We start from the raw sequence: 17,246 nt of genomic DNA on the forward strand, positions 1-17,246 counted from the left end.
CTGGGCCTTTGGTGAGTGGGTTCTTGTCTTGCCCTCCCGCAGCCTTCAGCACCAACGAGCAGGATAAGGATAACTGGAACGGGCAGCTGAAGCTTCTGCTGGAGTGGAACCAGCTGGACTTAGCCAACGATGAGATTTTCACCAATGACCGCCGATGGGAGGTAACGAGAAGCCCTCCTGGGGCTAGACGGTGGCTCGTCCACTTCTGACATGGTCTTCAGTATCTAATCTTGTGAAAGATTAGTCTGTTCTAGTACATCAGTGTTGCTGAGTCTTGATTTCCGCACCTGTAGTATGGGGTAACAACATTGACTTGGAGGTTTGTTGTGAAGAGATAAAAGTAAATGGAGTCATGTAAGGTAATATCAATTCCCCAGAGCCTTTGGTGATTTCCCATCTGGGTGTGGGGGTGTAGCTCTCCTCCTGGGATCGGGTGGGCAGAAGTATGTGTGCAGGTGACTGGAAGTAGCTTGACTAAAGTCAAGGCAGCAGCACAGCTCTGCTCCCCAACCACACCTGGTGGACTAAAAGTGAATTGTCAGCAGTGAGACGTGTAAGGAAAAGTGGACACCTCCATCAAAGACACTCAGTGAAAGTCCTAGAGCTAGACGCTTGGGCCTCGCTTGGCAAATGAGCTCCTTTGATAGGGAAGCTGCCCACACAACACAAACTGTAGACTTTTCCAACAGTCTGTCTTTTCTCATTTTTCAATTTGATTAGTGCTTTTGGGTCTTATTTTCCAACAGTGTCCCCTTGTGTACAATTAAAGTCCAATCAGCCTTGGGAGCCCCCTCAGTAGAGATAATTGTTACTGTCACCCTGTTCACAAGGGTGCATCTTTGCTTTTAGCTCTTCCAAATTAATTTCAGTCATTAGTGGGCAGTGAGAATATATTTAATTTTATACATGTATGCATAAATTTGCAAATGCATGTATTTCATAACTTTCATCCTTCACTGCCAGGTTTAGCAAACACCTTTGAGCCTATCACTGTACAATCAAAGGCTTGATTTACATTAACATGCGATCACTTTTAATGCTAGCAGTGCAGATAAACTAATGACTTATACATTTTTAAGTTGTTCTTTCCTTTAGCAAGCATTATCTTTTATTTGGTCTCTTCAGTATAATGAACCCTATTGCTCATTATAAGGCTTTAGTTAGGGAAAGTGAAACTGTAAATTGATCTAGGTAATTGATTCATAAACAGATTACCTTTTGTGTAAGACGTTCTATTTAAGTAAAGTCACATGGTACAAATAAACATAAACTCAGGCACATATCAGGAGAAGCATTTAATTTTATTACTTCAGCTAAAGATTGTTAAAGGTGAAGGGAATAATGGTTAAGAGTTTGAACTGTGCCGCCAGCCCATCCACTTGACTTTGGGCAAATCACCTCTCTGTGCCTCAGTGTCTTCCTACAGTGGCATACTGGGGCCAGCTGGTACTGGCTTGTAAGAACCAACTGCTAAATTTTTAGGTATTTTATGAGTTGGTTGTTAAATATAGTCATTATTAAAACTTAAATTATGCCAACAGAGAATTATACAGATTTTATGAAAACAAAGGTACTAATCAGCCCTCGTTCTCTAATTCTTTGACTACATTTGCTATTTATTATCTGTGTTCTGAAGGTTAACAATGTATCTGTCCGCTAGATCCAATTATGCCACTGTGGTAGCTGAGAACTGGCCATGGTGGGAGTGTTTACACCATCGGAATTGGCACACACTACAAATTGGGGCCTGCATTTTCTTTCAGAGAGCTGGTGGTTAAGCATTTACCAGCACCTCACTGCGCATCTGAAAATGGAGATAACACTAATAGCGGTACCCACCTCATTGGGTTGTGAGGGTGATTAAATCAGACAAGGTTACTGAAGTGCTTAGAGCACTGACACACTTTAAGCACCATTTGTTTAAATGTTAAAGTCTTTGGAATAATGATAATGTCTGTGTAACTTCTCATAGTGCATGAGGCAGTTTTGTTGTGTTAGTGTGCTGGACCCTCACACCAATCCACAGGGGGATTCCCTCATTTTGCTGGCTATTAATCCAGGACTCTGTGGGTGTCATAGCAGGGGGGTTACTGATTTATTTTTTTTAAGAGACGGTCTTATTTTGTCACCCTAGGTAGAGTGCCATGGCATGACAGCTCAGAACAACGTCCAGCTCTTAGGCTTAGGCGATTCTCTTGCCTCAGCTTCCCAAGTAGCTGGGACTATAGACACCCGACACAACGCCCGGCTATTTTTTTTGTTGCAGTTTGGCCAGGGCTTGGTTCAAACCTGCCATCCTCGGTATATGGGGCCAGCACCCTACCCACTGAGCCACAGGCGCCACCAGTTATTGCTGTTTTTTGAGGACCTGCTCTGAACTCAAATCTCTGATGGGACTGTGGCGTGTGTTAGCTCATTTCAACCTCACAACCTCTGGTTTCATAGAAGAGAGAACCGAGGCCCAGAGACACAGTCTTCAAGGTCACATGGCCAGAAAATGGTAGAGTCAAGATTTGAAAACAGAGATGTGTCCGACCTCAGGCCTTTTCTCTTTCCCGTTTGCTAGTGGTCCTCAAGGTGTGGTTCCTGGACTGGGGGCAGCTGGGCATAACCTGGGACTTGTCACCATGCAAATCCTCAGGCTCCCTGAGCCTGGGACCCTCTGAATCAGACATCCAAGGCTGAGTCTTGGCCATCTGTGTTTTAACAAGCCCTGAGGGGCCTCCAATTAAAGTCTGAGAACCACTGCCCTGTGCTAGCAAGTGTGTGCCTGAAGGAAAGGCAAATGGATTTACTAATAGAAAGAAATACGCGATGCTGGCCACAGGGGACACTTGCTTTGAGGACAAGGGAGAAAGCGCAGTTGTCACCCTCCCAGGGGTTGCCACCCCCACCACTGAGCCCGGCTGCATACACAGTGGGGACTCATGGGACCTTGACAGGTCACCCTGTAGATGATGTGTGAGCCCTATGAGACCAACATTAGACAAAATGAAACCATTTACATGGCCCGTGGCAGCGGACACTCACCTAGAGAAGGAATCAGGCCACCAAGGGGTACAGGGACAGTGGGACCCAGAGCCTGGGCTCCTGAGGTGGCTGCCCCTTGGCTCCAGCCAACAGGACCTGTGTTGCCAGAGTTGGTTTTTACTCTTAAATCTGGATTTCAATGCTGGGAATGTATATATTTGATGAATCTTCTAATTTTTGAAGGCTGGTAATAGGTTTTGAAGGTTGGTAATAAACTTCTCACTGTAAGAAGTAAGAAGTACTGTGGAGGACACTGACCCACGTCTGAGTGCTGCCGTGGCTGCAGCCCTCCGGGCACTGCTTATCTTTCTTGAGATTCTCAATGAGTTTCCATGGGTTAACTGATAATCAAATCTAATTGTGAAGTGTCCTGGTGACTTACTGGGATGTAACGTGACTGGGCATTTTGCTCGGTGGCATGTGACTTGCCTGTGGCTTGATGGATCCCATCTTGACTCCTGCATTTGGGAACATGGTCACCATAATGGAAGGTGCACGGGCATCTGTGAAGGGCAGCAGACCCCATGGCACAGATTACAGAGTCCGCGCTGGTGTTCGGCTCACAGTGGGTGTCTAGTGTAGATGGCAGAGAGATGCCGTCAGCTGGTCCCTGACCCCCACCCCTGGTTGAGTGTTTCCTTTATGTCAGACACTGGGGTAAATTTTTTGAGCAATGTCATATCTACATTGGGTATTTTTATCTCCCCTTTAAAGTAGCAAGAGGCAGGTCACATCCAAGTTCACATCTAACCAATTACAAAAATTCCACCACACCATTTCCCCTGTTTGGATGTTCAAATTGTAATCTGATGCCATGTTAAAATTGAAAAGATAAATTTTACTCTCAAGACAGGATTGAAAGAGAAGTTGAAAATACTGTTACTCTGTGGCTGAGAAAAAAAAATGCCTTCCCTGTTCTTCCTGTTACTGTCCCAGCCTTGTCGGTACGGCTCTGCTCTTTCTCTTTAGTCTGCAGACCTTCAGGAAGTCATGTTCACGGCTCTCATAAAGGACAGACCCAAGTTTGTCCGCCTCTTTCTGGAGAACGGCTTGAACCTGCGCAAGTTCCTCACCCACGACGTGCTCACCGAGCTCTTCTCCAGCCACTTCAGCACCCTCGTGTACCAGAACCTGCAGATCGCCAAGAACTCCTACAATGACGCCCTCCTTACCTTTGTCTGGAAACTGGTTGCAAACTTCCGCAGAGGCTTCCGGAAGGAAGACAGAAATAGCAAGGATGAGATGGATGTAGAATTCCACGTATGTACTGGGAGAATGCTCTGATATTTTGAGTCTTCCTTCAAAAAATATCTCTACCTCTGTCTTTCCCACGCCCTTGCCGTGAGGTAGTTAACACGCCTTTACTCAAGCTGAGGTTTCTACCTGGCAAGTCTTCTAATATCTTGCATTACGCTCCATGCTGTGTTTACACTGGTTGCAGTCTTCATAATTGCACAGCTCACTATGGTGTACTTTCTGAAGACGCCTAATAGGGAACAGGGATGAACAACGTCACTTGCCCACGTCTTAGCCCGGTGGTCCCCTGCCCACATCTTAGCCTGGTGGTCTCTTGCCCATGTCTTAGCCCGGTTGTCCCCTGCCCACGTCTTAGCCTGGTGGTCCCCTGCCCACGTCTTAGCTCCGTGGTTCCCAACCTTTTAGGCACCAGAGACCAGTTTTACGAAAGACAGTTTTTCCACAGACTTGTTGGGAGAATGGTTTGGGGATGACTCCAGCACATTACAGCTCCACCTTAGATCATCAGGCATCAGATTGTCATAAAGACGTGCAACCTAGATCCTTCCCATGTGGTTTACAGCAGGGTCCACGCTCCCATGAGAATCTAATGCTGCTGCTGATCTGACAGGAGGCGGAGCTGAGGCAGTGATGAGAGGGATGGGGAGTGCCTGTGAATACAGATAAAGTCTCACTTACTTGCCCTCTGCTCAGCTCCTGCTGTGCAGCCTGGTTCTTAACAGGCCACAGACTGGTACTGGTCCTTGACCTGAGGGTTGCGGACCCAAGTCTTAGCCCACTGGATATGATTTCCTTAAAATAGCTCCTTGCTGTGCAAGCATATTAAGGGCTGAAGAACAGGCAGGTATTCTTGGGGAATAAAAGGGGCTGTGACTAAGCTGCATTCACATGAGAGGAAGCTGTATAGGTACCACCTCACTCCCGGGCCTCCTGCTTTAAGTAGGGGCAGCCCTATTTCCAGTTGCCAGCCCCTGTATCTGTCAGAGGCTGGTGTGCACCTACCTGAGCCCCCTCGGGGGGAGGGGAGGGGCTGACTGGAGGCCCATGCTGCGTTGGCTCTGGGAGGTGCCTGGGGGGGCTCATTTCTAGTTACCCAATGAGATAGCTTGGCTGATAATGCACCTTTTATTGGTTTCTTTCTTTTCTTTTTCTTTAATATAGTTAATTTTCTTCTTCTTGTTTTTTTTATTGCAAGGGTACATGTCAAATATATTAATAGTAGAGTATAAATGTCTAAACACAACAATTAAATAAGTGAGGTTTCTTTCTTTTCTAATAGCATTTCTTCTCTCCTCTATTGGTTTTCTTTGAATCAAATGAGCTGTTTACCTCCAATTCTTGTCTCGGGATTGTTTCTGGCAGAACCCAAACGAGATCATTATCTTTTGTAATGCCGAGATTCTGTGAAAGTGTGTGTGCATGCACACGCTTGCACGCAGGTATATGTTGCAAAAATGTAAGCGAGCTAAGTGTTTGCAGGAATTGGAAGCATTTAGAGAGCTTCTGTTCCACTATATGTTACATCCCTTTGCGATCTGCATAACTGTGCCTCATGCATTTTAAATCCAGGTAAAACTTGTAAGAATTTTCTATCTGGAAAGCTTCCACCGGAAGGTACACCAGGCTGAATAGGAGCTGGGTTTCTAACTGATGTATTAGGAATCAAATCTTTAACAGTCCAAAGAAATAAGTCTAGTTTCATGTTGGGATAAAATTGAACTATACCTTAGGAAAGTTGAGATTTAGTTTGAAAGATTCTTTTCTAGAAGAGAAACAGATTTACAGGATGAGAAGGAATTGTTTTCTCTTTGGACTGTCATTCGGTTTTTAAATTGCTCTCAGAACATTTTATTTCACCCTTTATACCTCTCTATCTACGTTGTGCTTTGCCTTTTATGATAGATAAAAGATTTTGTGTCAAATTATACCACTTGGTGAGGCGCAGAGATGAAAATCACATCACTGGCCCCTGTGCTGTTAAAATGGACTCATACACAAAGCTGCAGACCCTGCCAACGTGGGGTGCTGTCCCAGGGCTTCCTATTCCTGCTTTTATTGTAACAGAGGGACCCCTGAAATGATTTCCCTTTGCACATGCTGACTGTATGCTTTCCCCCCTCCAGGATGTGTCTCCTATTACCCGGCACCCCCTGCAAGCACTGTTCATCTGGGCCATTCTTCAGAACAAGAAGGAACTCTCCAAAGTCATATGGGAACAGGTAGGTGTCCAAACCCACATCAGATCTATGCCAAATGTATGCATTGTTATAGCAGGTCTGATCTTCTCAAAACGCATGTGCCTAATTGAAATCATCACTAACAAAGGCATCTGATGTCCATGAACATGGTTGTGCCTCTGTTGATGTTTTGGGGGAGGGGGGGTTCCTGCAAATTAATCCTTCTTGGTGGGCAACCTGGTAGGCATCTACTTCTGTGGTGTGTGTGTATGGGTGAGGTTGTGACTGTTTTCTGTGTGGATAACGTTTTTAGATTTAATTTTAAAAGTTAATTTCTAGGGCCGGGCATGGTAGCTCATGCCTGTAATCCTAGCCCTCTGGGAAGCTGAGGCAGGTGGATCGTCTGAGCTCATAGGTTCGAGAGCAGCCTGAGCAAGAGCGAGACCCCATGTCTAAAAATAGCCGGGCATTGTGACGGGCGCCTGTAGTCCCAGCTACTTTGGAGGCTGAGGCAAGAGAATCGCTTGAGCCCAAGAGTTTGAGGTTGCTGTGAGCTGTGATGCTATTTCTGTCATTATGGACAGGAAGCAGGACCTGTGAAAAATTCTGCTTTGGAAAAATTTTTAAGAATTTTCTTTTTTATTTAGCATGGAACAATTTTTGTAAATGACATATGGATACCTGCACTCCATTCTCAATTTTTAGAGAATGAAATTGGATATTGAATTCACGCAGCCTTTCTGGGAACGTTGTTTGGGTCTTCTGTGTTCTTATCAGCCCCCCCCCCACCACCAAAAAACAGTTGGGGTTGTGTCAGTATGAGAGAGGGTTAGTCAGACCTGCTACCATTGTGGTCTTCCTGTCAGTTTCTCACGGCTTTATCTTGGTATGATATTTTATTTTTATATGCTTATTCCAAGTTCAAGACCTCGAGCACATCCAGGCTCAGGGCTATTTTGCGCTCGTTACAAATTTTACTTTGCATTGTTATGAACAGTTTAGGTTCTACCATTTCCCCTCTGCCATGAGTTCTTCCTCTGACGTGAGTGTTGACTTGAAGGGGTTATGAATTAACTTTAAAATTCTCCACCCACCCCCCTCCATGAAAAGACCAGGGGCTGTACTCTGGCAGCCTTGGGGGCCAGCAAGCTCCTGAAGACTCTGGCCAAAGTGAAGAACGACATCAATGCTGCCGGGGAGTCGGAGGAGCTGGCGAATGAGTATGAGACCCGTGCTGTCGGTAAGTCCCCGGTGGTAGGACACCGCAGTGGGGCAGGTCTGCCACGTGTGACACTCAGGTCAGGTGGCTGAGGTTAGCGGCATGTCCAAGCTCTCCCTGCCAGCCTGACTGAGGGCTGCAGGCCCCAAGGTCTGGGTACACAGAAGCCACAGCTTACTGATGTTCCTGAGAGTGCACATGCTAAAGCCGGGGTGTGCAGGGTGTTTCTGTTTCTTTGGATTTTAGACTTGGGTTTTGCCGTTACGACCCTGTGACAGTTCTGAGATTTACCCTGACTTTTGTACTAGTGAGTTAGCCTGCCAGTTTCATATACAGAAATATTCTGCCAAAGACTCCAGTCCTCTGGGTCTGCGACACATGTGGCTTAGCACCGACGGCAGAGGCAGCAGCCTGAGCAGCATCGTGGGCTGGTTCCCCAGCCCCAAAACCCCAAAGGTGACTTCAGTAGTGGCTGGCGCTGCCGGCTGTGAGCTTCAGGAAGTCAGGAGACTGAGCTTTCCATGGGGGCTGCAGGTGGGATTGCTCATTACCTGGCGTGGAGGAGGGGACAGGCATCCCGAGCATTACTCTCTTGGAGCGTTGCAGGACCTCTGACCTCTGTGTGCTGTTTAGTCCTTGAACCAAGCTTGTCAGTGCCTTTGTGCAGAGGCCCAGGTCATTCAGTGTGTGATGAATCCGGAACACGTGCCTCCAGCCAGCAGAGAGTTGGCCGCTCCCTTTCTCCTGTTTTCACGTGGTGGGTTTAAGTTTGTGATTGCTACACACCTCTGTGCTTGGCTCTTGTCTTCTTTAATGTAAAAGGTTTTCCTGCTTCTCTGTGTTAGGAAAAAGGTGTCTAATTATTTCTTTTAACATACTAAAATTTCAAACATAATATGGTCACTTCAAGATGGCCTTAATTAGGCAGTGGTTCCTAATATCTTGACTTTTAAAAAAGTTTCCTTTGAGGATTTACACTCCAGTTTCTTTGTTATTAGGCAATGGAATACAGTAGAGCCTCCATAGCTGGCCACCTCCCTACACCACACCCTCAGAGCTCCTCCCAGAGCCTCCATAGCTGGCCACCTCCCTATGCCACACCTTCAGAGCCCCTTGTAGAAGCTCCATAGCTGGCCACCTCCCTATGCCACACCTTCAGAGCCCCTTGTAGAAGCTCCAAAGCTGGCCACCCCCTACGCCACACCTTCAGAGCCCCTTGTAGAACCTCCATAGCTGGCCACCTCCCTGCGCCACACCCTCAGAGCCCCTTGTAGAACCTCCATAGCTGGCCACCTCCCTGCGCCACACCCTCAGAGCCCCTTGTAGAACCTCCATAGCTGGCCACCTCCCTACGCCACACCCTCAGAGCCCCTTGCAGAACCTCCATAGCTGGCCACCTCCCTACGCCACACCCTCAGAGCCCCTTGTAGAACCTCCATAGCTGGCCCCCCCCACGCCACACCCTCAGAGCCCCTTGTGGAGCCTCCATAGCTGGCCACCCCCCTATGCCACACCCTCAGAGCCCCTTGTAGAACCTCCATAGCTGGCCACCTCCCTGCGCCACACCCTCAGAGCCCCTTGCAGAGCCTCCATAGCTGGCTACCTCCCTGCGCCACACCCTCAGAGCCCCTTGCGGAGCCTCCATAGCTGGCCACCCCCCTACACCACACCCTCAGAGCCCCTTGTAGAACTTCCATAGCTGGCCACCTCCCTACGCCACACCCTCAGAGCCCCTTGTAGAACCTCCATAGCTGGCCACTTCCCTACGCCACACCCTCAGAGCCCCTTGTAGAACCTCCATAGCTGGCCACCTCCCTATGCCACACCCTCAGAGCCCCTTGTAGAACCTCCATAGCTGGCCACCCTCCTACACTACACCCTCAGAGCCCCTTGTAGAACCTCCATAGCTGGCCACCTCCCTACGCCACACCCTCAGAGCCCCTTGTAGAACCTCCATAGCTGGCCACCCCCCTACGCCACACCCTCAGAGCCCCTTGTAGAACCTCCATAGCTGGCCACCTCCCTACACCACACCCTCAGAGCCCCTTGTAGAACCTCCATAGCTGGCCACCTCCCTACGCCACACCCTCAGAGCTCCTTGTGGCAGCAGGTGATGACACTTGGTGATTTGAGCTGCAAATCCCTACACTGACCTCCTTAAGTTGACCTAATTTTCATTGACCGGACATGCAGTACATGTGTGAATCAGTACAGCAGGCCAGGTTCCTTACCCGTGTTGACCAGTTTGTTGCAGTCTCTTAGGTGGTCAACTTACAGCATGCCCTTAATGTGATAGGTCAGTTTTCTTACCCCACCCCCTTTTTGTACTGTGCCTTACCTGCCAGTCAGGAATGGTGCCTCGGTGACATCCTCTGGGCTTTTTGTAAGCCTGGACTCTTGCACCCAGGCTGCCCGTGGACTCAGGGGTTGCCTGGGTGGTGTAGACAGTCTCAGGTATGTGCAGCCTGCTCCAGCGTCCCTCTCCTTGCCCTGCAGAGCTGTTCACGGAGTGTTATAGCAGTGATGAGGACTTGGCAGAGCAGCTGCTGGTCTATTCCTGTGAAGCTTGGGGTGGGAGCAACTGCCTGGAGCTGGCAGTGGAGGCGACAGACAGGCACTTCATCGCCCAGCCCGGGGTCCAGGTAAGTGATGTGCTGCCACCAAAGACCATCCCCCTCAATGGGCATTTTCATGTTTAACAGTGTTTAAAAGGTATTCAAAAGAACCTTCTGCTCCAATAGGAAAGCCATAATAGGGGTAGTTGGGTGACCATAGAGGAGATGGCAGTGTAGAGACACTGGCAGAAATCCTTGCTTCTAGGGACAGTGCAGGAGAAAAAAATTCTTGGCATTTCCACAAAGCAAACAACATAGCATTGTAATTATGAGCCAGGTCTCTGGGTCTCACTGCCTGGGTTTCAGCCCCTGTGCACCTAAGTGGGTATGTGATGATGGGTCTGCTTACCAAGCTCTCTGAGCCTTAGTTTGCTCATCTGAGCAATGGGGATAGTATCTCATCAAATCCTCACAAGAGGATTACTGTGAAGATTTGATGAGTTAATATGTGAGAGCTGCTGGTACTTTATTTAGCTGTCACCATTACAGTTATTAGTAACAGTAATAGCAACAGGGAAATTATTGTGAAGTGACTGAAGCCAGTCTAGAAGTTTCCTGCACTGAATTCAATGAGCAGCTGTTTTTACCTGCTGTTCCAGGCTGCGGGGGAGCCCCTTTCTCCAAAGGTGTAGAAATGTGGGGGTGTATGCGGGGAGCACGGAAGTGGAGGGACCGGCACTTGTCAGCCTCACCTGTGGTTTCTGTGGTCATGTTTCTTCACAGCACACCTGCAGTGTGTCGTCCCGTTTCACCTAGGAGCTCAGAGAGGTTCTGGAATGTTCCTCCAGCTTGTACCGTTAGGAAGAAGCAGTGCTGGGATTTGACCCCCTGTCGATTGTCTACCTCATTGACGATCCATTATGCCCATTTTTCCATCAGCCAGTAAGCAGCAAAGTGTTTATGAACAAAATCCATTTGCTGCTGCTGCTGAGCTGTGTTAAATGAGCGTGGGGATCTGTGATAAGGACCGCCCAAAGAGCCACAGCTGCTGTCTGAGCCTCTGCTGTGGGTGGCAGGTAGATACGCCAGAGACCAGCCAGCTGCCAAGGCAGGCCACACACTGCTCAGGGCTTCTTAGGCCTCAAACCCCACTTTGCAGGTGTCCCAGGTCTTTGGGTTTTGGGGAGCCTGACTCATGCTCCTGCCCAAGTTTGCAAGTCTTGTTTTATTCAGATGCTAGGTCCTTAATGTTCACCTAAAATTCACATGATCATGTTCACTGCCAGGCCGTGGGACCACCACCTGGCCAGACCAGAGATCCCGTAGTCAGGACCAGAAGGTTGCTGGTGACATGGAACCCAGCCTGATGCTGTTGATTTCTGTGACAGTGCCACCCGGCGCTGGCTTGGTGGGGGTTGGGGGAGACAGGACAAGAAGGAGACCCCAAAGTGGGGATTCAAATGCAAGGAGGCATAGGGGAGGCCAATGAGCCAGGGACGGGGAAGGAGCAGATATGGAAGTTTCCACTGTGGGCAACTTGGGCTCACCCTCGCCAGGGATCTGCAGGAACCTGCTTCAGCATTGCCCATCTGATTGCAAGGAAGCTGGCTGTCTACCCGCCAGCTGCAATTTGCTGCCCGTTGAAGGCTGATCCTAGTGGTCCAGGCTGTCCCTTGAGAGCCAAGCACATTCCAGTTTGTGGTAGCCTCAGGCTGAGAAAGGCATGAGCCGGAAGGAGTGGCTACCATCCTCTTCCAAGGGAAGGGCAGGTGCCCTGTCTGTGGGCAGGACATGCCAAACTCAGCCCTGCCAGCCAGAGCCGGAAGGTCCAGGCTTTCCCTTTTCTCTGCTCCCAAAATACCTCATCCCTTTTGCTTGATGGGCACTTTCTTAAAATCGATGTGTTCCTTTGGTGTTGTCAGATCCATGCTCACCCCTGTAGCTCTTAGAGATGGTGTAAGTTTTCTAATTTCCACCTTCATGGGAAGTCCCTCCTGTTCCAGTCTCAGGGATTGGTACAGTCTGGAAGCTTTCTCAGGCATTCCAGCTGGAAGTGATGTCAAGAAGCCACTGCCTCTCCCTTCCTGGCTTCCTTTCAGTTTTCTGACAGAAGCATCACCTGTCAGCCTCCTGAATGAGGAGCTAGAAAGATAGTTGTTTAGGCTTACATAACAAAAACTAGAGTTGGTTAAACCTTCATAGGCTCACGGATTTGGACTCACACAACCTCTGTTTTAAAGTTCACATAACCCAATTCAGAAAAAGACTTGAAATCAAGTAGCATTTTAAATTGTCTTATCATAGCCCCCTAGACTCCAGGGAAATCTTATAAAAGAGTAAGGCCCTTAATTCAGAGCTACGTATTTTGGGGAGGGTGTGGGCCTGGAGAGAGATTGCATGGTGTCCTGCACATAATTGTATTAATAAGGATCTATGGGTTTTTTTTTTGTCTCTGTTTCCCTGTAGAATTTTCTTTCCAAGCAATGGTATGGAGAGATTTCTCGGGACACCAAGAACTGGAAGATTATTCTGTGTCTGTTTATTATACCCTTGGTGGGCTGTGGCTTTGTATCATTCAGGTGCGTGCGTGAGTGCGTGTGTGTGCAGCCATGTGTAACTGTGTGTGTGTGAGCTGGAGTGTGTGTGCAGCCATGTGTAACTGTGTGTGTGTGAGCTGGAGTGTGTGTGCAGCCGTGTGTGAGCATGTGTGTGCGAGCTGGAGTGTGTGTGCAGCCATGTGTAACTGTGTGTGTGCGAGCTGGAGTGTGTGTGCAGCCATGTGTAACTGTGTATGTGTGAGCCGGAGTGTGTGTGCAGCCGTGTGTAACTGTGTGTGTGTGAGCCGGAGTGTGTGTGCAGCCATGTGTAACTGTGTGTGTGTGAGCCGGAGTGTGTGTGCAGCCATGTGTAACTGTGTGTGTGTGAGCCGGAGTGTGTGTGCAGCCGTGTGTGAGCATGTGTGTGCGAGCTGGAGTGTGTGTGCAGCCGTGTGTAACTGTGTGTGTGTGAGCTGGAGTGTGTGTGCAGCCGTGTGTGAGCATGTGTGTGCGAGCTGGAGTGTGTGTGCAGCCATGTGTGAGCATGTGTGTGCGAGCTGGAGTGTGTGTGACACCAAGAACAGGAAGATTATTCTGTGTCTGTTTATTATACCCTTGGTGGGCTGTGGCTTTGTATCATTCAGGTGCGTGCGTGAATGCGTGTGTGTGCAGCCATGTGTAACTGTGTGTGTGTGAGCCGGAGTGTGTGTGCAGCCATGTGTAACTGTGTGTGTGTGAGCCGGAGTGTGTGTGCAGCCGTGTGTAACTGTGTGTATGTGTGAGCTGGAGTGTGTGTGCAGCCATGTGTAACTGTGTGTGTGTGAGCTGGAGTGTGTGTGCAGCCATGTGTAACTGTGTGTGTGTGAGCTGGAGTGTGTGTGCAGCCGTGTGTGAGCATGTGTGTGCGAGCTGGAGTGTGTGTGACACCAAGAACAGGAAGATTATTCTGTGTCTGTTTATTATACCCTTGGTGGGCTGTGGCTTTGTACCGTTCAGGTGCGTGCGTGAATGCGTGTGTGTGCAGCCATGTGTAACTGTGTGTATGTGTGAGCTGGAGTGTGTGTGCAGCCGTGTGTAACTGTGTGTGTGTGAGCCGGAGTGTGTGTGCAGCCATGTGTAACTGTGTGTGTGTGAGCTGGAGTGTGCGTGCAGCCGTGTGTGAGCATGTGTGTGCGAGCTGGAGTGTGTGTGACACCAAGAACAGGAAGATTATTCTGTGTCTGTTTATTATACCCTTGGTAGGCTGTGGCTTTGTACCGTTCAGGTGCGTGCGTGAATGCGTGTGTGTGCAGCCATGTGTAAGTCTGTGTGTGTGAGCTGGAGTGTGTGTGCAGCTGTGTGTGCTCTCACAACGATTGTGTGTTTGGAGAGTCACACTTGTGCCTACGCATTCAGTCTGGTATCTTCCCCGGGAGTGATTTACACAGGGGTAGAGGTGGATTGTCCCTTCCATAACCGAAGGAGATTTAGGTTTGTTAATCTCAAACCGCCGAGGGCTGGCTTTGGGTGGGGTCGGTCTCCGGGTGCTGTCCCTCCCTGCCCCTCCTCCCACTGTGTCCCCTGGTCGTGACGCGCCCTCCCCTCTGGTCAGTCTCCGGGTGCTGTCCCTCCCTGCCCCTCCTCCTGCTGTGTCCCCTGGCTGTGATGCGCCCTCCCCTCTGGTCTAGGAAGAAGCCCCAGGAGAAGCACAAGAAGCTGCTCTGGTCCTACGTGGCCTTCTTCACCTCGCCCTTTGTGGTCTTCTCCTGGAACGTGGTCTTCTACATCGCCTTCCTGCTGCTCTTCGCCTACGTGCTGCTCATGGACTTCCACACGGTGCCCCAGCCCCCGGAGCTGGTCCTCTACGCGCTGGTCTTCGTCCTCTTCTGTGATGAAGTGAGACAGGTAGGGCCGCCTCGAGGCCTGTGCCTCGTCCTGTGCAGCACTTTTCAAAATAAGTCGCTCCTGAAGTTCAACAGTCATCATTTTCCCAAAATAAATGCTCCTGTTAGGTCCGTGCTCACCCTTGGCGAGGGTCGCTCCATTAGAGTTAATGGATGGAGATGAATTAGTCAGGAATGGGGACATGTTCAAAGGGAAGAGAGAGCTCGGACTTTGAGCCAGCTGCCCTCATCAGGAGCGGTCGTGTGCCTGCTGTGGCCACACAGCATGACAAGGGAAGGGGACTGTCAGGACTTCCCTGCCAAGAGCCTCTTAACGCCCAGCATGTCAAAGTGGTAGCGTTTCAATGTCCTGTAAGTCACTGGATCTTAGGAACTTTGTGTGAATTATTCTTCATGCTTCCCTGCGGTTTCTTGGGCTCTACAATTTTGTAGACTCTCTCCAATGCTGAATCCAAAACTCTAGCCCAGACCTTCCGTGCAGTAGGGGCTTCACCAGTAGTAGTTGGAGAAATAAATGTTTGAGGAGAAGGATGCTGTCCCCAGACCATGATAAAAAGTCATCCCAGCCAATCTTTCCAGACTTAGCAGCACTTTACAGATTGTTTGAGAACTGCTGTTGGTGTCACTTCTCTCATCCCTTCTGAGACCAAATCCAAAAACATGCATCAACTCAGCAAGTGTGTCCTGGGAGCATGTAGTTTGTGACATACGCAGGCACATGGATGGGGGACGATGGGGGAGGATGCTGTTCTTGCCCCTACAGAGCCACTGACTGGCGTCAGAATCCTTGTTGGCTTAAACCGTCATGCCAACACTGGTAGAATTTTTTTTTTTTTTTATGACTTCTAGAAGTCCTGGGTTGAGAAAGATTTGAGGGTCTGTGAGCCTCAGCAGGAGCGTGTCCTGGTCAGTGAGTGAGTCTGCAGGGGGTGTGAGCAGGGAGGGTCCTGGCACCAGTGCCCTGTGCCAGCCTTCCCTCACCTCATAGGATGGACGTGCTGAGGGGGCAATGTGGAGGCAGAGGGGGGGATGATGAAATGACACCCCAGGATTATCAGGCTTTCTGGATCCTGCTAGAGTGCAGGGAGTTTCTGCAGCTTCAGATCACCCTCCCAACGCCACACCTTCCATGTTAGTTTGTGTGGCCCCCGTGGCAATGCCCCACAGATAGCGTGGCTGACATGACAGAGGTTTGATATCTTGTAGTTCTGGAAGTCTGAGATCGTTTGTCAGCAGGGTTGCTCCTTCTGAAGGCCAGGAGGGAGGGTCTGTCCCGTGCCACTCACCATGGCAGTCTTCACCATTCCTTATTTGCCGAAGCATCACTCCGATCCCTGCCCTCACGTCCATAGAGTGTTCTCCCTGTGTGCATGTCTGTGTCCCAGTTCCCACTTTTCATAAGGATCACGGCCCATCCAACTTCAGTGTGACTTCACCTTTGCCTTGTTAGTTATTTCTGCAGTGACCCTATTTCCAAACAAGTCCATATTCCCAGGTAGTGGGGGATAGGACCTCAGTGTATGAATTTGGGGGGGGCACAGTTCTACTCATGACACCCGCCACCTTGTCTCTCTCTCTCAGCTGCCACCTTTTACTTCTTAGTTCTGTGTCTTAATTACTGAGGGTTGGCAGCAGCAAGGACATGAAAATACCCTGCTTGGGAGAAGCAGAGAAAGATGGAGGAGATTCAGCTTTGAAAGAGGACGGGTCCAGACCAGAGTGAGAAAGTGAGAGGGCAGCACTCGTCTAACCAGGAGCCCCGAGCCGGTTGCAGAGGCTCCTGCGGCACCAGGGCAGGTGTTTTCCTTCTCCTAATTGTTGTATCTGCAAACTGGTGTGGTTGAGTCCCAGGGCCTCAGCTTCTCATTCCTCCATTCATGTTGGACCTCAGGGGCTGGCACAGGAGCTGGGTGGACACATTTCTGGCAGGTGTGTGTGTTTTTAATAAATGAATTGAGGAGGCAGGGTCTTCATAATTCAATGCTAGAGTCATGGGCTGTGTGGGTGGCTTTGGTGATGGCTCATGAGACCAGTACTTGGGCACTGTGTGGGGAAGCCCTGCCTGCATCCTTGGCATGAAGGTGCTCATGGGCACCCTTTCAGCAGAGGGCGCTTTGGTGGCCTCTTAGATGGTTGGTAAAAAGTCAAAAGTCTTCTTCCTGCTCCTTCATAGGCCTGGTGTTCCCAGACGTTAGTCCCCTGGCATTGTCCCTGTCGCCTGCTGCAATAAGACACAGAAGCTGCCATTTGAGTCCATGTGTTACTTGGTCCCTTCTGGCATCTATAGAAGCCACAGAGCTGGGAGAGGGACTTAACTCTGGGGCCCTGTGGAAGGCAGAGCTTGTCCTGGGTGGAATTGCGGAGAGATCATCTTGGCTTACACCAAATATTTCATGAATGTGTTTTTCCTTCTAACAAACATTTACTGGACATCTACTATTTGTCAGACACTGTTTGAGGCATTGGAGATACAGCCATGAACCAGGAAAATATCTCTGCCCTTCTGGAGCTTTCCACCAGTTGGAGATGATTTCTGGAAGCTTTCAAGGAGAGGGGAGGAGCACTGTAACAACACAGAGGGGGCGAGT

General features: G+C 49.5%; 1 protein-coding gene across 1 annotated transcript in view; it reads left to right on the plus strand.

The window, feature by feature from the left end:
• The window catches only part of TRPM8 (transient receptor potential cation channel subfamily M member 8), a 100,427-nt gene that overhangs the window by 37,270 nt on the left and 45,911 nt on the right, over window positions 1-17,246 (plus strand). The window contains exons 11-17 of the mRNA XM_053598049.1: window positions 43-161; window positions 4,000-4,290; window positions 6,411-6,506; window positions 7,575-7,704; window positions 10,180-10,325; window positions 12,705-12,817; window positions 14,443-14,659. Coding sequence (XP_053454024.1) covers window positions 43-161; window positions 4,000-4,290; window positions 6,411-6,506; window positions 7,575-7,704; window positions 10,180-10,325; window positions 12,705-12,817; window positions 14,443-14,659 — 1,112 coding nt within the window. The remainder of the gene's footprint in view (window positions 1-42; window positions 162-3,999; window positions 4,291-6,410; window positions 6,507-7,574; window positions 7,705-10,179; window positions 10,326-12,704; window positions 12,818-14,442; window positions 14,660-17,246) is intronic.

Source organism: Nycticebus coucang, chromosome 7 (assembly GCF_027406575.1).
Source record: "Nycticebus coucang isolate mNycCou1 chromosome 7, mNycCou1.pri, whole genome shotgun sequence".
Taxonomy (NCBI): Eukaryota; Metazoa; Chordata; class Mammalia; order Primates; family Lorisidae; genus Nycticebus; species Nycticebus coucang.